The 18367-nt window shown below is 36.8% G+C and overlaps 3 protein-coding genes across 3 annotated transcripts; 1 reads left to right on the top strand and 2 right to left on the bottom strand.

The window, feature by feature from the left end:
- Positions 1-3754: 3754 nt before the first annotated feature.
- On the top strand, positions 3755-4710 carry LOC115996639 (heavy metal-associated isoprenylated plant protein 16-like). The gene is made up of 3 exons (XM_031235978.1): positions 3755-3864; positions 3967-4045; positions 4141-4710. Exons 1-3 carry the CDS (start codon positions 3856-3858, stop codon positions 4410-4412), a joined length of 360 nt encoding a protein of 119 aa, XP_031091838.1. The 5' UTR covers positions 3755-3855; the 3' UTR covers positions 4413-4710.
- Positions 4711-5666: 956 nt separating this feature from the next.
- Positions 5667-10229, bottom strand: LOC116011542 (pumilio homolog 11-like). Its single transcript, XM_031251065.1, has 6 exons — positions 10026-10229; positions 6782-7137; positions 6532-6694; positions 6304-6450; positions 5902-6195; positions 5667-5807 (listed from the first exon to the last, which is right to left on the bottom strand). The coding sequence occupies exons 1-6, from the start codon at positions 10227-10229 to the stop codon at positions 5667-5669; spliced, it is 1305 nt and encodes a 434-aa protein (XP_031106925.1).
- A 3399-nt stretch (positions 10230-13628) lies between these two features.
- On the bottom strand, positions 13629-15500 carry LOC115997483. Its single transcript, XM_031237046.1, has 2 exons — positions 14842-15500; positions 13629-13863 (listed from the first exon to the last, which is right to left on the bottom strand). Exons 1-2 carry the CDS (start codon positions 15094-15096, stop codon positions 13705-13707), a joined length of 414 nt encoding a protein of 137 aa, XP_031092906.1. The 5' UTR covers positions 15097-15500; the 3' UTR covers positions 13629-13704.
- Positions 15501-18367: the final 2867 nt, after the last annotated feature.

The raw sequence follows: 18367 nt of genomic DNA, 5'->3' as shown, positions 1-18367 counted from the left end.
CCACTGCGTCTTCCTTACAAGCTATCCGCCAGCGTTACTCTCTCGCCGAGGCTCACCTTGCCTACCACCAGTCTCTCCATGCTATTGGTGCCTCTCTCCACCACTTCTTCGATCAGGATCTCGGCGCTTTCCCCCGGCCCTGGTTATCACCTCTCTCTTCTCACCGTAAAGGAGGAGGAGACCACAACCTACTGCATTCTCTCCTCACAAACCACCCGCTACAATTCCCTCTCATCTTCACTCTAGCACCGATTCCCACCTTCACTTCATCTCCGATTCCAAAGGTGAAGATGACTCCGCCTCTATATCTTTAATTTGCACCACCACTCACACAACGACACCCCATTTCATCCCTATGCTTACCTAAATTATGCCACTTCATCATAACTTTATCGTAATTTATTGGTTATTGATAAGCAGAGTTTATATGGACAATTGTACTGATTTTCAAGTGCTTAACTAAAACTTTTTAAAGATCAAGAGTCTAATTGTTTTTTCATTAGCTTGTCCGGCTCCCTTGGGATCAGAGCTCCGAAGTAATGGTGTTCCCTATCAAGAAGTGGTTTAGGCAAAGTTCAACAGTAATACCAGCATTATTCACATTCATATATACTTGAGCTATTGATGCCAATAACTAGATGTTTAAAGCAATCTATCACTAAACTAAATTGTTGGTATCAGAGCTTGTCAGGTTCACTTGGTATCAGAGCCCCAAGTAATTGTTGTATCCAGATTATAAAAATTGTACGGAAATATTAATCAACTTTGATTTATCATGACTTCAACTTCATAATTGTTTCAAATTGGCGTAAATTACAATAGTCAAGAAGTATCAAGAGGAGATAGTGCCGATATTCATCTATCATCACCTAAAAAATGCATTGAAAAATCTCTTGCTACTATAGAAGGCTCTCAACAACATATTTCGTTCCATATTCTAATGCCCGTATTCAATTAAAAACAACAAGACTACCGCCCGTTCTCAAAGACTGGTTTATGAACTCCATCTTGAGTCGATCACATATTTTATGTAAAACTTCGTCATCATTAAGCGTGAGAGCATTCTTCAAAACAATGGTTAGGGTGGAAAATCATGCATCATTAGATTAAAGACAACATCTAGGAAGTATGCACCGACCACCCCAAGGATCATTCACTAAGAAATTGGATTTATCTGCGATATTTTCAAGCAGTTGCTTTATCTTAACATCATAGATGAGTTTCAGATAGTCATTCAAGCATGAACATCCATATTCAGTTGTTGCCAGCTCTTTGAAGTGACACATGGCACAAGAACACAAAAATTGAAATATTATGTGGCTTAATTAAGGTCATTGTTACCCAGACAAGACGGTGTTGATCTGAGGTTTAAATTAGTTAATCACCTCATTTTCTTTAACTCCAAAATTATATATGCACTGCAGAACTACATATCTGCCTTGTTCGCTGGTCATCAACTCGACAAAACTCTTGGATAAAAGTGAGGTAATAGAATGGGCCAACCATGCTAGTTTTAGTTTCTTGATGAACCCTTGAATTGCTATTGAACTGTACTGCAAGTGATCGATATGAATTATTGTTCAGTAAAGCATTCAAAAAAGTTAAAAAGAAATGCAAAGAATAATCTTTTTCTTTCTACCCATGTTTCAGAAGGGTTGCATTGATAAGCAAGTCCTCATTTAATTCTATGGTGTGAATGATTGTTTGAAACTGACGTAAATCGCAACACTCAAGAACTATCAGGAAGAGATAGTGTCCATATTCATCTATTATCACCTCAAAAATGCATTTAAGAATCCCATCAACAATCTCTTGCCACTACATTGGATCTTTTCTTGCTTATTTTTAGAAGAAGAGCTCGATGACAAGATGGTGTTGAGAATCTCCTAAGGAGCAAAAGAACCAAAACATATATGTTAAAACTAAATAAATATAGATTAATAATAATGAATATATCAAGACCGGTTCAAGAAGAGAAGCCCAAAGCGTATATGACCTATCGAACAAAGGCCCAAGAGCGGAGGTCAACTGTGCAAGGTGCAAAGGGCCGAGCGAAGTATGGATGACCAGAGAACAATCCCGGGGCAAGGGGTGAAGGACCCTCAAGGTCGGCAATCATGAGCAACCCCCAAAGCCCGTCTCTTGGCCCAGACTAGTTGAGCTTTGACTTGGTCTCAAGGCCCGCCTCATTTTAGGAGTTTTTTAGAGGCTTTGGCGAGGCCTTGTATAATTAGCATTGTCTTAGCATAGACAATATCATATTCTTTTCACTACACAATCTTGTAATACACAACCATCAAACCAAAGAATCTCACTCCAAGCTATTTGTCTTTATCGTTTCATTGCCTTTACCATTTTTATCCTTGTTTTTTATTCGGACTTAATTAGTTGATTCAGATCACCCCGGTCAATTAATTCTATCATTGGTGCTTTCATCGAGAGATTGACAAAGTATATACAAGCTCGAACGTGCTCCTTAATCAACATCTCCTACAAACCCAACACTTAACAATGGCGAGATCCCATTCTTACAACCGGGACTCCTGCAACACTACTGTGACCTCGGGCGGCAACAACTTTAACGGGGACGCAAGTCGACAAACATAGCAATTGGGCCTTGCAAATATAATGTGTCAAAATTAAAAGAGTAAGATTAAATGTGACAATGACAAAATAGTGCATTACTAAAAGTGAAATTTGTTCTTTTTTAAAATAAAAATAAAGTTTCATCTAATAATGTGGTTAAATTAGTTTTCTAGTGATCGATGACTCTAATATGATTATGTGACCCAAATTGCGCACATTGATTTGTGAATTCTTCCATAAGTAGGCGATGCCATCCATCTACCTGACTTGGTCATTCATGTTCTTCTTTCAAACTCACTGCCGGGGAGACTTGGTCAAGGGCTTCATTTTGACTTTCTACTTATATTTGGAAGGGGGTAGGGCTTACACACTACTTTCAACCCAAACACATATGGTCATCGTACATTATTATGAATATTTGGTACTTGTAAGTGTTTATATTCAACTTAAAGTTACGTGTACATATATTAATTAGATGTGGACGTTATGTTAATCCAGTTCATACACTGCACTACTACTCTACTAGAGAATACTGGATTAATTAGTTTAATATGTTATTTTGCTTATCCTCCCCTAAACTTAAGAATGGAAAGTGTAATTTTCGTTAAAAGTATTGAGTTATAATTTTTTTGTTGAGTACACTATAATCTATCCAACGTCTTTTTTATATAAAATAATAATAATATCATCAAACTATAAGGCACTTAACAATTATGAAATTATTTAATCTTTTCCTAGTTACAAATTCATTTACCTATTTAAGAATTTAGACATTTGCAATAACAACCTTAATACATACGATGAAATGTGAATAGAAAATCCAACTAAACAAGAAAAATATTATGTGTATTTCTATTTTCTATTCCAATTTTTTTTCTTACGCACAAAATTTTGATATAAACATTTTTATTGCGACCCACATGGAAAAAAAAAAAAAAGTAACTTATCAATACTCTTTCTCTAAACAATGTAATAGAACTCTCTAAACAATAGAACTCTCTAAACAATACTCTGTCTCTCGCGATAACAGAGAACGAATTAATGATAAACATGTAAATGTGTTTCTTTGTTGACGTAATATGTTGGCTGGATTACGTAGCTTGTTGACTGACTGGCTGACTATTTCTTCTCGAGTTTTCTATCCTGGTGGGTATAAATAGCTCATAATACTACTCCAAATCTCCATCCTCAAATTCTCCTAGTAGAGCTTCCTTAATCACCCAATCAAATTTCTCTCTATAAATCCTCTGTTCTGCCAAAAAAAAAAAAATGGCCAAGGTATATAAATTCTCCTAGTATAGCTTCCTTCATGTTAAGTAGAATTGTTAAATAAAAGTGTCATTTGGTGAGGTGTTCTAATTTGGGTTTGTTAATTTGCAGCAAAAGGTAGTGATCGGCATCTCTGTGAAGGACCAGAAGGCTCGTGCCAAGGCTTTCAAGATTGCCGTAAGCCTCTCAGGTACATACCCACCATCTTACAGTACAGTTAATTACCTTTCCCGGCTAGCCGGCCGGCGGCTAATTAAGGGGAAGTGTTTTTTTGTTGTGTTGCAGGAGTTGATTCGGCGTGTATACAAGATGAGAAGGGGCAGTTAGAGGTGGTGGGGGAGGTGGACGCGGTGGCTCTGGCCAACCAGCTCAGGAAAAGGTTGGGGCAGGCGGAGTTGGTCAGCGTGGGTTCTGCTGAGAAGAAGGACGAAACCCCAAAGCCACAAAGCGTGACGTTCACTTATGATCCTAATAATTCATATCATCATGCAATTCCTTACCCTTACTACCCTTACCCAGTAGTTCAAGATGAATCCGGCCAGTGCTCTGTCATGTAAACTGGCCGGCCGGCCGGCGCCAATGAATTGAAGTGAGATGAGATGATGAAATCCATCATCTATGGCATCAAATTAAAACGGGTGTGCTAGCTTAGCTTAGCTGTCATGTGTGCATAAGACCAAAAGAAAGGTGTTTTGTCTGTCTACATCCAATTTAGTGATTAAAAAGTTGGGGGTTGGCTTAGTTATTAGCTTGTAGTGTAGCTTCCTTTCTTTCTCATCTTTGGATGTTATTTAAACTCAAAGTCGATCAATACAATGCATATATAGTGGATGTTAAAATAATTAATCTACCAAACTCTCTCTCTCCCTCTCCCTCTCCTTTAGCACAGTACTAGTTTTTCAGGCACATTTCGCGAATTAAATAATGCTCAATGTTTAATTTGAGAAGCAGAACTTGGGGAGTCGTAAATAACATATACATTGCCAATACCTAAAACACTATTACCATTTCAGTTTCCATTGAAAATGAAATATACTCAAAATTGTCTGGCGTCTACTTTCTGCCACTGGACTACAAGATTTGACCTGTAAGAGTATGCACAATGTCACTCCAAAACCACCACAAAGCTTACACTTATGACTCATCCGACAGCAAATGAAAATCCTTTCACAGAATTAACATTACAGAATTTACAACTGTACTATGGGAATTTTCAAATTGTTCATACGTCAGAACCAAAGCCTTTAGTTTAGCACAAGATCCCCCATAAAGCTAAGGGAATTAATATAAGCTCATCTGCAACAACTTTATTCCCATACCTACTCATTCACATCCAATGTCAGTAACAAAACTGTAGCCTCTATAAATATTTATATTACCCAATTATGGGAGTATTATGTTTAGGAACTATATCATCATTTTCATATGTATTTACACAAACATTTCAGAACCACTATTTAATATCCAAAAAAGTACGAGGCTTAATTTTCTTTTTGTCCACAAATATAAATAAATGTTTTACCTAAAACATTTCATTCAACTTCATATCTTCATAAGAACCAAATTGAAAATAATCAAAATACCACAAGTTGTACTGGATATTATGAACACTAGTGCCAACAGGCATTGTTTGTACAAGAGAAACAGATTGGCTTCCTTCTCAAAATTAAATTGTTTGCAAAAGAGTTCTATAAATAATTTGAATATGAAATGGCTAACAATAAGCTACAATTTTCAAACACATTTTTTACAGTGGCATTTCAAAATTGACAAGAGAAACAGATCAGACATGGCTGGCTTCCTTCTCGAAATTAAATTGTCTGAGACCTAGCTTCGGCTTCACAACATTTGATCACAAGATTTACTAGTCTGCCATTTTCGTTGGAAGAAAGAGCCAAGAAATGTGGCTTAAGGATTGCAACAAGCAATTTATAAAGCTTGAAGTCAAAAGTCTGTGCATACAGACAAAGAAAAGTTGAGTTTTGGTTAGTAATCTGGAAAACAACAGAAAATAAAATTCAGCTGAACAAATTGAGATCAGTTTACCCTTGCTTTAAAAAGTGCTGTTTGGATTACAAAGGTTCCAAATCTATCACTGGCAAGTTTCAGAAGTACTTCTTCACTGCCCTGCAGAAGGTTCTCAAGAACAGATTTCGTTCCATATTCTGATGCTTCCAAGCACTTCAGAACAACTTGACAACCATTACAGCCCTTTCTCGAACACAGGTTTATGAACTCCATCTTGAGGCGATCACATATTTTGTGTATAGCTTCGTTGTCATTAAGCGTGAGAACCTTCTTCAGAACAATGGTCCTGGTGGAAAATCTTGCGTCATTAGACTAATTAGTAGCTGAAAAGTGCAGCACTCATGAATAGAAAGAAACTCTGATTAAAAACAACATATAGGAAGTATGCAATGCACCCACCCACCCCCAACAATCATTCACTAAGAAATTGGATTCATCTGCGATATTTTGAAGCAGTTGCTTTCTCTGAAAGCCACAAATGAGTTTCAAGAAGTCAAACAAGGATGAACATCCATATTTGGTTGTTGCCAGCTCTTTGAAGTGACGCATGGCACAAGAAAATAAAACCTGAAATATGTGGCAGCTTAGCTTAGGTCATTGTCAACCAGGCAAGATGGTATTGATCTATGGTTTAAATTAGTTAATCACCTCATTTTCTTTAGCTCCGAAAGTGTATATGCACTGCAGAACTACATATCTGCCATGTTCACTGGTCATCAGCTCCACAAATCTTTTGGATAGAAGTGAGGTGATAGAATGGGCTAATCCTGTTAGTTTTAGTTTCTTGATGAACCCTTGAACTGCTATTGAACTGCAAGTGATCGAGATGAATTATTGTTCAGTAAAACATTCAAAAAATTTTAAAAAAAAATGCAAAAAATAATCTTTTTCTTTTTACCCATGTTTCGGAAAGGATGCATGGATAAGCAAGTCCTCATCTAATTCCAGGGTGTCAATGATTGTTTGAAACTGACATAAATCGCAACGCTCAAGAACCATTAGGAAGAGATGATGCCCATATTCATCTGTCATCACCTCTAGAATGCATTCAAGAATCCCATCAAGAATCTCTTGCCACTGCATTGGATCTTCGTACACAATCCTTTTCAACAATTCCACCGACCCTTTTTGCGTTTTAGCCATTTTCACAAACTCATTCGACTTTTCCTTTTCCTTTTCCTTTTCGTTTTCCTTTTCTTCTCCCATATTTTCAAAAGAAGATCTCGCCGATAACCTGATGATGTTGAGAATATCCTGAGGAGTAAAAGAACCAAAGTTTAAATCCAACTCTTCAAAAGAGTGAATTATTTCTTCATCATGGCAGGGAGAAGGTTTCGAGCTTGAGGCAGCCATGAGAGAAACTACGGCGTAGGGATTTTGTTGCCGTTTTCTCTGTCACGGGTTGTGCATGGATTTTATTTGTCCTGACCCGTTTATCCGTGGATTATCCAGATTGCATGCCATGTAAAAGGTTTCCCTCCTTGTAAGTGGGCCCAAATATTATATTATATTAAAGACAATTTCAATAGGAGTTTTTTTTTTTTTTTTTTAACAAAATTTAGAACCGCAAAAAACTAAGTAGCTAGTTTTTGTCTAATGTGAAATTAAGATTTTTTGTTAAATTTTTCTCCTATAAATACATAATTTTTACAGGAAAAAAAAAAAGAAGAGAAAATTACACGTTGGAGCGCACTCATCACCCCAGTGGGCACGTGTTTCTCACACGCCCGTTGGGGTGCTTCAGAGTGGCCCTCAGAAATAAAGACTATGTTTTCATTTATTTTTATTTTTTTCTTTAGGGAATGCAACGACCAAAGTCCTTTAAAAAAAAGTTGTTAAATTTATTTATTTATTTATTTGTTCAAACGTTTTTAAATTTAATTTTGTTGTTAAATTTTAAACAATTTTACAATTATAAATCTAAAATTTGATGGGGAGTGATTTTTTAGATTAAGTGAGATAGTGGATGATGTACATGTTTGGGCCACAAAAGACTTGGAGAAAGAATTTCAGCACTATTGGGGTTGCTCTAATAATAAAATTAACGATGTGATGTAAAAAGACAGGTGAATGAAGCTGAGGTCACGAAAATCGTCCATATGATGAGAACTGAATGAATTGTATTAAATGAGATAGTTCAAAGATACAGATTACAGGGATATATAATGAGAGAATCTCAGGCAGACTAGAATAGGGAAGCACAGGAAGCCTAGAATAGGGAGTCATCTGACTCAAATACATAGAGTCCTAATACTCCCTCTCAAGCACAGGGTAAGCTAGTAACCTGTAGCTTATCTCTAAGAAAAGAAAATCTAGGACCAGACAGAACTTTAGTAAAGATATCAGCAAGTTGATCTTTGGTTGAAATAAAGTTGACTTGAATATCTCCTGCAACAACTCGGTCTCTAACAAAGTTGACGGTAATAATGTGTTACCGGATATTATTTGAGTATTATTGAGTATTTGAATACAATATTGAGTGCAGTGCTTAGTGTACAAAATGAGTTGAATGTTGTTTTGTCTAGTCAGAAGTGTCGTGCTCTACTTTGTGTTGTGAGCCTTTTTATTTCCTTCAGCTCAGTAATGGAGCGTTAATGCCAAGGGTTGAGGAGCCGTTGAGCATTAATGCCTTGAGCTGAACGTTGGGTGTCAATGCTGAGGAGTTGAACGTTGGACATCAATGTTGAGGGGCTGAACGTTGGGCATCAATGCTGATGAGTTGAACCGTTGAGCATTGATGCTGAGGAGTGAGGTGTCTTGGGTAGTTTGAATGACAACTGTTTTGCTTTTGGGTCCTGCCAGTGGTTCCGGGTCGGATGCCCAATTATCCTGTCACCAGTCCCCCACTCCCTAGCCAACGAGAATGGTTGAGGTGGCTTGGGAGTAATGACCTATGTAAAACTATTTTTTTTTCTTTTTTTGAACCGTAAGAGGATTGTGGCCGAGGTCAGGCCTCGGCCAAAATTGTTGATTTTTTGTTTTTTTTTTGGTTTTTTTTTGTTTTGTTTTGTTTTTTTGTTTGTTTGTTTGCTTTTTTTTGTTTTTTTTTTTTATTTTGTCGCTCTGTGCGTGAGTTCACTTCGACCAGCCGTAGGCTCGGTCAAAGGTCAGCTCTCCCGTCAGGTAGCTAGCGAGATCGGATCTCGTGCCAGCCCTAAGGGACTAGAGTGTGGTGTTTTTGAAATCAAGCATTCGGCTTGACCCAGGAAAACACTCTCCCGTCAGGTAGCTAGTGAGATCGGATCTCGTGTCAGCCTTAAGGGACTAGAGTGTGGTGTTTTTAAAATCAAGCCTCCGGCTTGACCTAGAAAAACACTCTCCCGTCAGGTAGCTAGCGAGATCGGATCTCGTGCCGGCCATAAGGGAATAAAGTTATTTTATTTGTTATCATTGTGGCCGAGGCACGGGGCCTCGACCATGGCCGGAGGTGATGAGCTCGGCCAAAATTAGCCGAGGTGAGGACCTCGACAAAAATTGGCCGACGTGACGACCTCGGCCCAAATTGGACGAGGTGATGACCTCGGCCGAAGATTGGGCGAGGTGGTGACCTCGGCATATTTATTGGTGACGCTGCTCGGGGAGGCGACACCACTTGAGGATGTGACGCTGGTTGAGGAGCATCGCCACTTGAGGAGGTGACGCTGCTCGAGGAGGTGACGCCACTCACCTCTCGATGAGGTGATGCTACTCGAGGAGGTGACACTGCTCGAGGAGGTGACGCCGCTCGAGGTGGTGACGCTGTTCGAGGTGGTGATGCTGCTCGAGGAGGTGACACTGCTCGAGGAGGTGACGCCACTTGAGGAGGTGACGCTGCTTGAGGAGCAGCGCCACTTGAGGAAGTCCACGGCTTGTATGGGAGTAGTGTTCACTTGATAAGTCCACTGCTTGTAAGTCCACTGCTTGGATGGGAGCAGGGTTCACTGGGTAGCGCCACTGCTTACAAGAGGTGAACGCACAAGTGAAGGAGGCGGACGCACTTGAGGAGGAAGCGCCACTGCTTGGAAGTCCACGGCTTGGATGGGAGTAGTGTTCACTTGATAATGCCATTGCTTGTAAGTCCACTGCTTGGATGGGAGCAGCGTTCATTGGGTAGCGCCACTGCTTACAAGAGGTGAACGCACAAGTGAAGGAGGCGGACGCACTTGATCGAGGAGGAAGCGCCCGTGGTTGTTGTTGAGTTGGCTACGGAGATCACCCTTGCGGCGATCTCCCACGCGGTTACTGTTGAGTTGTTTACGAAGATAACCCGAGGGGTGACCATTAAGCTGCCCACGAAGATCACTCGAGGGGTGACCATTGTTCACTCGATGAGAACCATGAGCAACTGCTGGATGCGGGATGGCCATTGTTCACTCGATGAGAACCATGAGAGCTGCTGGATCCGGGATGGCCATTGTTCACTCGATAAGCGAGAGCTGCTGGATCCGGGATGACCATTGTTCACTCGATGAGAACCATGAGAGCAGGGCTGGATCCGGATTGCACCATCGACAGTGATGAGATGAGCTGGGTGTTTTGTGATTTGTGAAAAGTGTGGCTTGATGAGCCGGAGGCGAACGCCATTTGATGAGCAGGACACTGCTTGAAGAAGGCAACGCCATAGAGGTGTTTGTGATGTGTGAAGTTTGTCTGAGATATGATCTCGACTCTCAATGAAAGCACCAATGACGGTAAGAATGTTACCAGTATCTTTGTATTATTAATCTCAGTGTCAAAGTACAATGGTGAGTACAATAGTCTAGTAGTGTTTGTCTTAGTAATGTTGCATCCCCTACTATATGAGTGTGAGTGTCTTTTTATATGCCTGAGTGCAACGACTCTTTGCTTCCACTTCAATGCGCAGTAAGTGACCTCTTCAATGTTCTTCAGTAAGTGGATATTAATACTGAGGAGCCGTTGGAGTGGCTCCTCCTCTTTAATGCGTAACGGCCTCTTTCACGTCCGTTCACTGCCTTCGGGTCAGTGCTGATGATTCAGGACGGGTGCTGATGCCGAATTATCCTGTCACCAGTCTCCTTACTCCCTAGCCAACGAGAGTGGTTGAGGTGGTTTGGGAATAATGACGTGTGTAATTTTTTTTTTTCGAACGGTAAGAGAATTGTAGCCGAGGCGAGGGCGAGGCCGAGGCCAATTTTTGGCCGAGGTGGGGCCTCGCCCTCGCCTCGACGTTGAGGAGGTGACGCCGCTTGAGGAGGTGACGCCACTTGAGGAGGTGACGCTACTTGAGGAGGTAACGCCACTTGAGGAGGTGACGCCGCTTGAGGAGATGACACTGCTGCTCGAGGTGGTGATGCTGCTCGAGGAGGTGATGCCACTTGAGGAGGTGACGCTGCTTGAGGAGCAGCGCCACTTGAGGAAGTCCACGGCTTGGATGGGAGTAGTGTTCACTTGATAATCGGATGCCCAATTATCCTGTCAAAAGTGATAATCAATCTCAACATGTTTGGTATGCGCATGAAAAAATGAATTTGCTGACATGTATGTAGCACCAAGATTGTCACACCATAACTTGGGAACAGAAATATTGGGGACATTGATCTCACGTAGTAAAGACAAAATCCAAATTACTAAATTACTAAAGAGGATGCTAAGTCTTACCTTTTGTGATCTGATTCTGTGAATCCATTTTCCTTTTTGAAACTTTAGTACTTTCAAAGAAAAGTATTACTATATATATTAAACAAATATAAAATAAGTGGAATGTGTAGTGTAGTGGTAAAGTGTTCGTTGTTTAGACAAGAGGTCTTGGGTTTGAAACGTTGCTTCATTTTGGGCCGAATTTTATAGTTTTATGCATCACAAAATTGTGGCATGGCAATTTCAACGCCACGTGGACAGACTTAACGGGGAAAATAAACGGTGTTAAGTACGGTGTTAAGTATTGTCCTTAATTGTACACTATAAATCTTAGAGTATACAAAACACTATAGTACAGGGACCTTGACCGTCCATAGCTACTTTCTCAACCTTCTAAGAGTCAAAGACAATTAGACTCCTGTGGAAGTGTAAACTGGGACACTAAGTGCCACTAAACCACAAGGCCTTTGGCTACACTTTGTCACTTTAATTACAAAAATACGAAGATATCAAGAGTACATAATATCCAAAATTCACATTCCAATCCAAAGCTAATAATTCAAATCACAAATCCAACCCTACTCTTCTTCCTGAAAAATTCCAAAGTTAAATCCAACCCTACCCTTAGTCTCCGGCAAGTTTTTTTTTTTTTTTTTAATTTAATTTAAAATTATTAAAGTAAAAGTAAAATAAATATTTTAAAATTCAGAAACCGACACGTAAGCTTCTAAACAGGTAAACAAGTCATTTTTGGTGAAATTACAACAATTTGTGTTGTTTAGGGACTTAATTGTAGTTTTTTTGAGTTCATTGGCCTAATTGCATTTTTCTGTGTAGTTGGATGGCCTATTTGACCCTTATTCCAAAATTATAAAATTAAACAAATAAATGAAGGGCTAAGATATTTTTATTTTCTTTTTTTTTGGTTTCATATCAAAGTAATATAAATATATTTTTTCCCTATCAAAATAAGGTTGAAAGCAACTTGTCACCTGAGTTATGATAGAAACCAAACTACATAAGTAACATACATACGAGCCCAACTCTATTAGTTTAGACAACACGATTGCATCATCCAATAGTTATTGTGGACCATGGTTCAAAAACGGCGTCGTTTTACTTAGTTTTATTTTTTCGTGCGTCCAACTATAACAATAACTCATAATGTACATTATTCTTAAACATAATGTACATTATTTTAAAACACAATGTACATTACATTAGCTCAGATGTTTCATTATTCTAATATGTAATGTACATTATTTTAACGCATAATGTACATTATCCTAACACGTAATGTATATTATTTTAAAACATAATGTACATTATTCTAACACATAATGTACATTATTTTTACTCATAATATTCATGACGATATCTTGGACCGTAGTCCACACAATAATTATATTTGACAACATCATTATAGCAAATTTGAATTCTTAAGTTTGTAAAACTTAATAATTTAAGAAATGCAAAAAAAAATTGAAAGTAAGGGATAGTGATACGCAAGATTAGCATTCAATGAATCAAGGCCTCAAGGGTTAAGGGCCAAAGACATACTAATTATATTACTAATACATGTGCAATACATAAGTTTTGAGTTTATAACTCAGAAAGTATGTATGAACAAATACTATATTGTAATAAAGTTAATAGTATTAAAAAAAAAAAAAAAAAAACTCAAAGGTAGCAACAATTAAAATAGTTGCAACAACATTTAAACCAAATCTGTGAGCCACTTTACTATAACATATAAACAAAGCTTCGTAACCAACATAATTAGCGTGGTTCAACATCCCATGCTTTAATCATGAGATTGAGAGTTCGGTCCCCGCACATGTAAATTGATATATAAACAACAAGAACATCATAGGGAGCAAACCCAACAGACAACTTCTCAAACCCATTTATCTACTGCAGCACCTTTTTTTATTGTCTCTCTCCCTTTCTTTTTCCTCCACTCTATACTCTCCCCCTTCACATAACCAAAAAACTCAAAAGAAAGGGAAGCACTATTAGTGATGCTCTCAAAATAGTGTAGGAAAACAATATATAATTTTTCAAATATCATTTTAGTTGTGGGTTAAAACCGCTAACTTTTGATTAAAATACTATTTAAAAAGAATTGAAGTTGAATTGTATGAAGCACATTTAATTTGTATAAGCAATTATGCAATCACCTATATATTCAAACCAACTGATACAATAAACTGTGAAGCTCCCCAAAACGCAGGAGATGCATGATTAGTGAAAGTACTTTGAGTTAAACTGTGAGAGAGGTTTCATTCCCATCCAAAGATGTGTTGAAGGAGGGTTATTAGTTGCTCCTTTAATTTTATGTCCTCTGAGGCTCTGACCTGACCTTGGAGGATAGTCCCTCCGAACCCTTCCTCCCCTACCACTCTGCAAACAGAATAGGTACTGAGCTATACCTTAACACTAAGATTCAAGCAGACCACAGACATGATCAGATAAAATAGCTGCTACAACAAGCTAAGGAAATCAACTTTCAAGAGAAGAATGGCCCTTTGTGTGTGCCCAAGGAAATATTGATTCACAATGAATATAATGATGTGCAACATGCAAGGTAATATAAAAATAAAAGTAGGATCTTTATTTGTGGTCAGTAGCAGGCCTATTAAGCTCATCTAACCAACCCCTAGCTACTAGGTAATTGGCTATCAAAAGACTCCGAGATATCACGAAATGAGTTAGTTCGATCAGTTTCTACTACATAGTATCCATATAGTTGGGACAATTTAATTTGCCGTCAAACAATTAACAAACCCAACTCAGTTTCGGGCTTTAAGCAATTTACTAATTACGATTCAGACAGAAAAATTAGCTTGCTTGCAGGCATAAAGCTAAACCTCCTCCCAAACCTACCCCATCTACATAAAATACCAACTTAAATTTCAACTGCGATCAGCATGGCTACGTCTTAGTTTAGTTTCCATTAGATAAATAAAATTGGGTTTCTTATTAGCCTCTAGACACATAATCTCCTGGATCACCCAAGCCACGACAATTTCAACAAATAATACTCATGGGGAGATGCGGGTTTAGGAAACACTTTCCCGCCTTTTGAAATTGTTTTCTCAATCTCCATGGACAATGTTCAAATTTTAAGTAGCGAGAGAGAGCGTTAATAGTTATAGCTGCCAACTTGATTATCAATGTACATTTTTATTATCATTATTATTATTACACAATAACATTTTAGTTTTTATATCTCTCAATCTCAATAATTCTATTTTCTTACTAAACAACAATATAATTTAAATTCCTACTTTATTCTCACGAAATTACAATTCATTTCCTTAATAATTCCTTACTTCCAACAAAATACCTTGAAATAAAACTACATAGACATATACATACATATTTAACAACCGCCGCCTCCGCCTCCAACAATAGAAGCTGATCCGGCCGTGGCTGATATCGCGCCTGCTCCGCCGGAATGTCCCGCTGCGCTGCTGCGTTGCCATCATCCACGTCGTCACAGTCTCCACAACCAAAAATGAGCATAGGAATTATTATTATGGCAGACATAACAACCGTCCAAAACATCATCATTAAACCAAAACTACTACTGCCTGCGCTACCATCATCCGCCACAACATAGTATCTCGCCATCCCTATCTAATCTTCTGTATATATATATATATATGTGTACGAAAATTGATAAGTAGGAGAGAATAATACAATAAATAATGGGAGTATTTCAATTTTCAAGCTAAGCTTAGCGAGTTTTTTTTTTCCGCTCTCTCTAAACTGCCCAACCTCAATAATCAATTTATACATTGAAGCACTAGTACGTGCTTTAATTTTGTAAAGCACCTTTTGGCCTGGATGGTGCTTAAAACAAAATTTGCTGACTGTGCTGCATGTGAAAAGTGTAGTACCATTTACAGTAACATTGACTAATCTCAGCACATGTTATTTATTTATTTTTTTATTTTTTTTAAGCAGCACATATGTTGTGCTTTAAAACGCCTAATAATAGTGCCAAATCATTTAGCATTAAAAAATAAATAAATTATTAGCACATGATGTCATGTGGTGATTCAAATGAATGAAAACCAGCAACAAAAGAAGCAAAACCAGCAATGCTCCGCCGCAGTGAAGTTCCACATACAGGGCGAAGTTTCGAAAGAAATACCAGAGATTGAGTTTTATCAATAGGTGGAAGTAATATTTTAAAGTGAGGGGTTTCTTGTGCGCATTAAGTAAAACTCTAATTTTTGTGTTTAATTAATTAATTATCATGATTTACATCATTCAAATGCTCTAACTTAAAGTTTAGGATTCAATTTTTTGAGAAGAAAAACCAACCATACTTTAATTTTTTGAGACCATGCTTTAATTTAAGTACTCTTCTGTACTCAATAGCTTCCTGGAAATTACATTTGTCATTGTCATTATGGGTTACGCCGCGCACTGCTTTGTCTTTTTCTTCATTTGTTTTGCTTTGACCAATTGGACGTATAGTATTTAATCTCAAATCTTAGCCACTCTTCATTCGATCGATTTCCTCTTATCTAAATCAAAAAGAATTTTTCGGTGAGAGAGACATTTCAGTCCACATTCCCCTAGCTAATATTTAATTTGCCACAAAACTAAAATAATTAATATATAGGAAACATTATATTTTAATTTGGTCCTTCATCATATCTGAGTACGTCCATATTTGGTTGGCTGAAAAATAAATTCCATAGAAATGGAATTCCTAAAATTTGAAAAAGAAAAAGTGTTTTATACTTTGTTTGGTTAGTTGATGAAAAATATTTTTCCAACTGATCGAATTTGAATTCCTCAAATATGAGGAAAATAATTCATTGTAGGTATTTTATTTTCTATAGCATTTGGGGACAAAAGTTCAACCCTTTGACACAAAAGCACCGATTAGTATCCTTATATGACTTTATTAATTACACAAGTATAAATAGCAATAACCTAAACAATAATTACACAAATTAATTAATAATAAAATATATAATTATAATATTATATAATATATAATTATATTATATATAACCAACACTTCCTTTATATTATATTATTATAATAAAATATATAATTATAATATTTAAATGTATAATATTGTAATTTATAAATTATAATATTTTAATTTATAATTTAGTATTATAGTATGGGTGTGTTTGGTTGACATGTTTAGGTATAAGGAATGAGTATCAAAGTTATTGTTATTGTTTGGTTGACAGGTTTTTAGAATACTACTATAAGTTTTGATTACCCCATTAATTGTAAAATCCATTCCCTAATAAAATAAGCGTTTCACCCTTCCTCCCCATCTTCTCCGGTCCAACTATTGATAATCATTCACATTCCATCCAGACCAAACATGCAAAATACTTTCATCAAAATCCATTATCATTACCAAGTATTTGATACACATTTCGATTTCGATTCCCATGTGCAAACCAAACACACCATATATGTACAACTATTATAATTACACACACATATACACTGAGTTTATATGTAAACTTATCGTCTTTATTATTTTTAATAAACTTTTCAAATAAATATATTAATAAATTTATTACAATGTAGAATATTTTTTTATAAAAATAAATAATGGAAAGTAAAAAAAATTTACTATAAATATTATACTATAGTGTAATTAGTATATTAATGATTTTAAGTTGAAATTTGTAAATAGATGTTTAGATTGATTGAATGACGTATAAGTTTATATTTATTAGTAAAAATACGCTAGTTTATTAAAATTAAAAGTTTAAAATGTTAATTTGAAAATGTCAAAAGTTTTAGTTTAGCTCGCCTGATAAACCCAACAATTCGAAGGTTAGAGTCAAGAATTTTGAACCTGACCGACAAAAAAAAAATGATGAGCCTGAACTAATAAGTTTGACAGCTTGATAGAGCTAGCTCAAAACTAAACAGTTTGGCCCGATTGACATCCCTATCCACCCCGGCCAACCCACCACCTACTATCATCCAAAAAATCTTACCCATGCGGAGGTACATTCGGGTGGATATCTACGGGGTGGATCGAAATTGTCATCCCTACCCAGCATACACATGCGTCCACAAACAGCGTTAGTTTCATCATGTACAGATGCTAGGGGTAGCTAGCTCTATACATCGGGTGGGTTCTGACGAATCGAATTTACAAAAGAGCACTCATACTATGATTTTAAATTTTAATATTCAATTCGTAACACAAAGAAATTAAATTCGACAGAATTTTTTAAAATTGAAACCTTTCGATTTTTTGTCAGATAATCAGATGTATTCGGATTTGAAATAAAATTCAAAAAGTAATATATTTGAAATGACTAAAGTGTCATCTAGCACCATGAACTATATCCAATTATTCATGCCGCACCCTGAACTTTCATATCGTATATATCGAGCCACAAACCAAAATAAAAAATTCACCTATAACTTTTAGCAGGTTTCCAGGTCTTCTTGCTGACATGGCGTTTGATGTGGCATTTCTCTTAACCTTATGTTGTCCATGTAAGCGTTTACATATTTAAAATTAAAAAAAATTATTATATTAAAATAACTAGAATTTTATTCTCTTTATTTTCATAATGTATACTTTTCAATTTTGCAATTCCAATGTTTCAATTTTCTTTTTCAGAATTTATATTTTTTGGCTAATTTATTGTTTAGTAAAATTTATAGAAATGCTAATTTTTTTGTTTGTATTTTTTGTTTTTTTTTTAAAAATATTTTTAATATGTAAATGCTTACATGAACAACATAAGGTTAAAAGAAATGCCACATTACTTGAAAACCTGCGCCATGTCAGCAGAAAGACCTGGAAACTTGCTAAAAGTTCTAGGTGAATTTTTTATTTTGATTTGCAGCTCGATATATACGATATGAAAGTTCAGGGTGCGGCATGAATAAT

Source organism: Ipomoea triloba, chromosome 1, assembly GCF_003576645.1.
Source record: "Ipomoea triloba cultivar NCNSP0323 chromosome 1, ASM357664v1".
Classification (NCBI taxonomy): Eukaryota; Viridiplantae; Streptophyta; class Magnoliopsida; order Solanales; family Convolvulaceae; genus Ipomoea; species Ipomoea triloba.
This window is presented reverse-complemented; position numbering and strand designations above follow the sequence as displayed.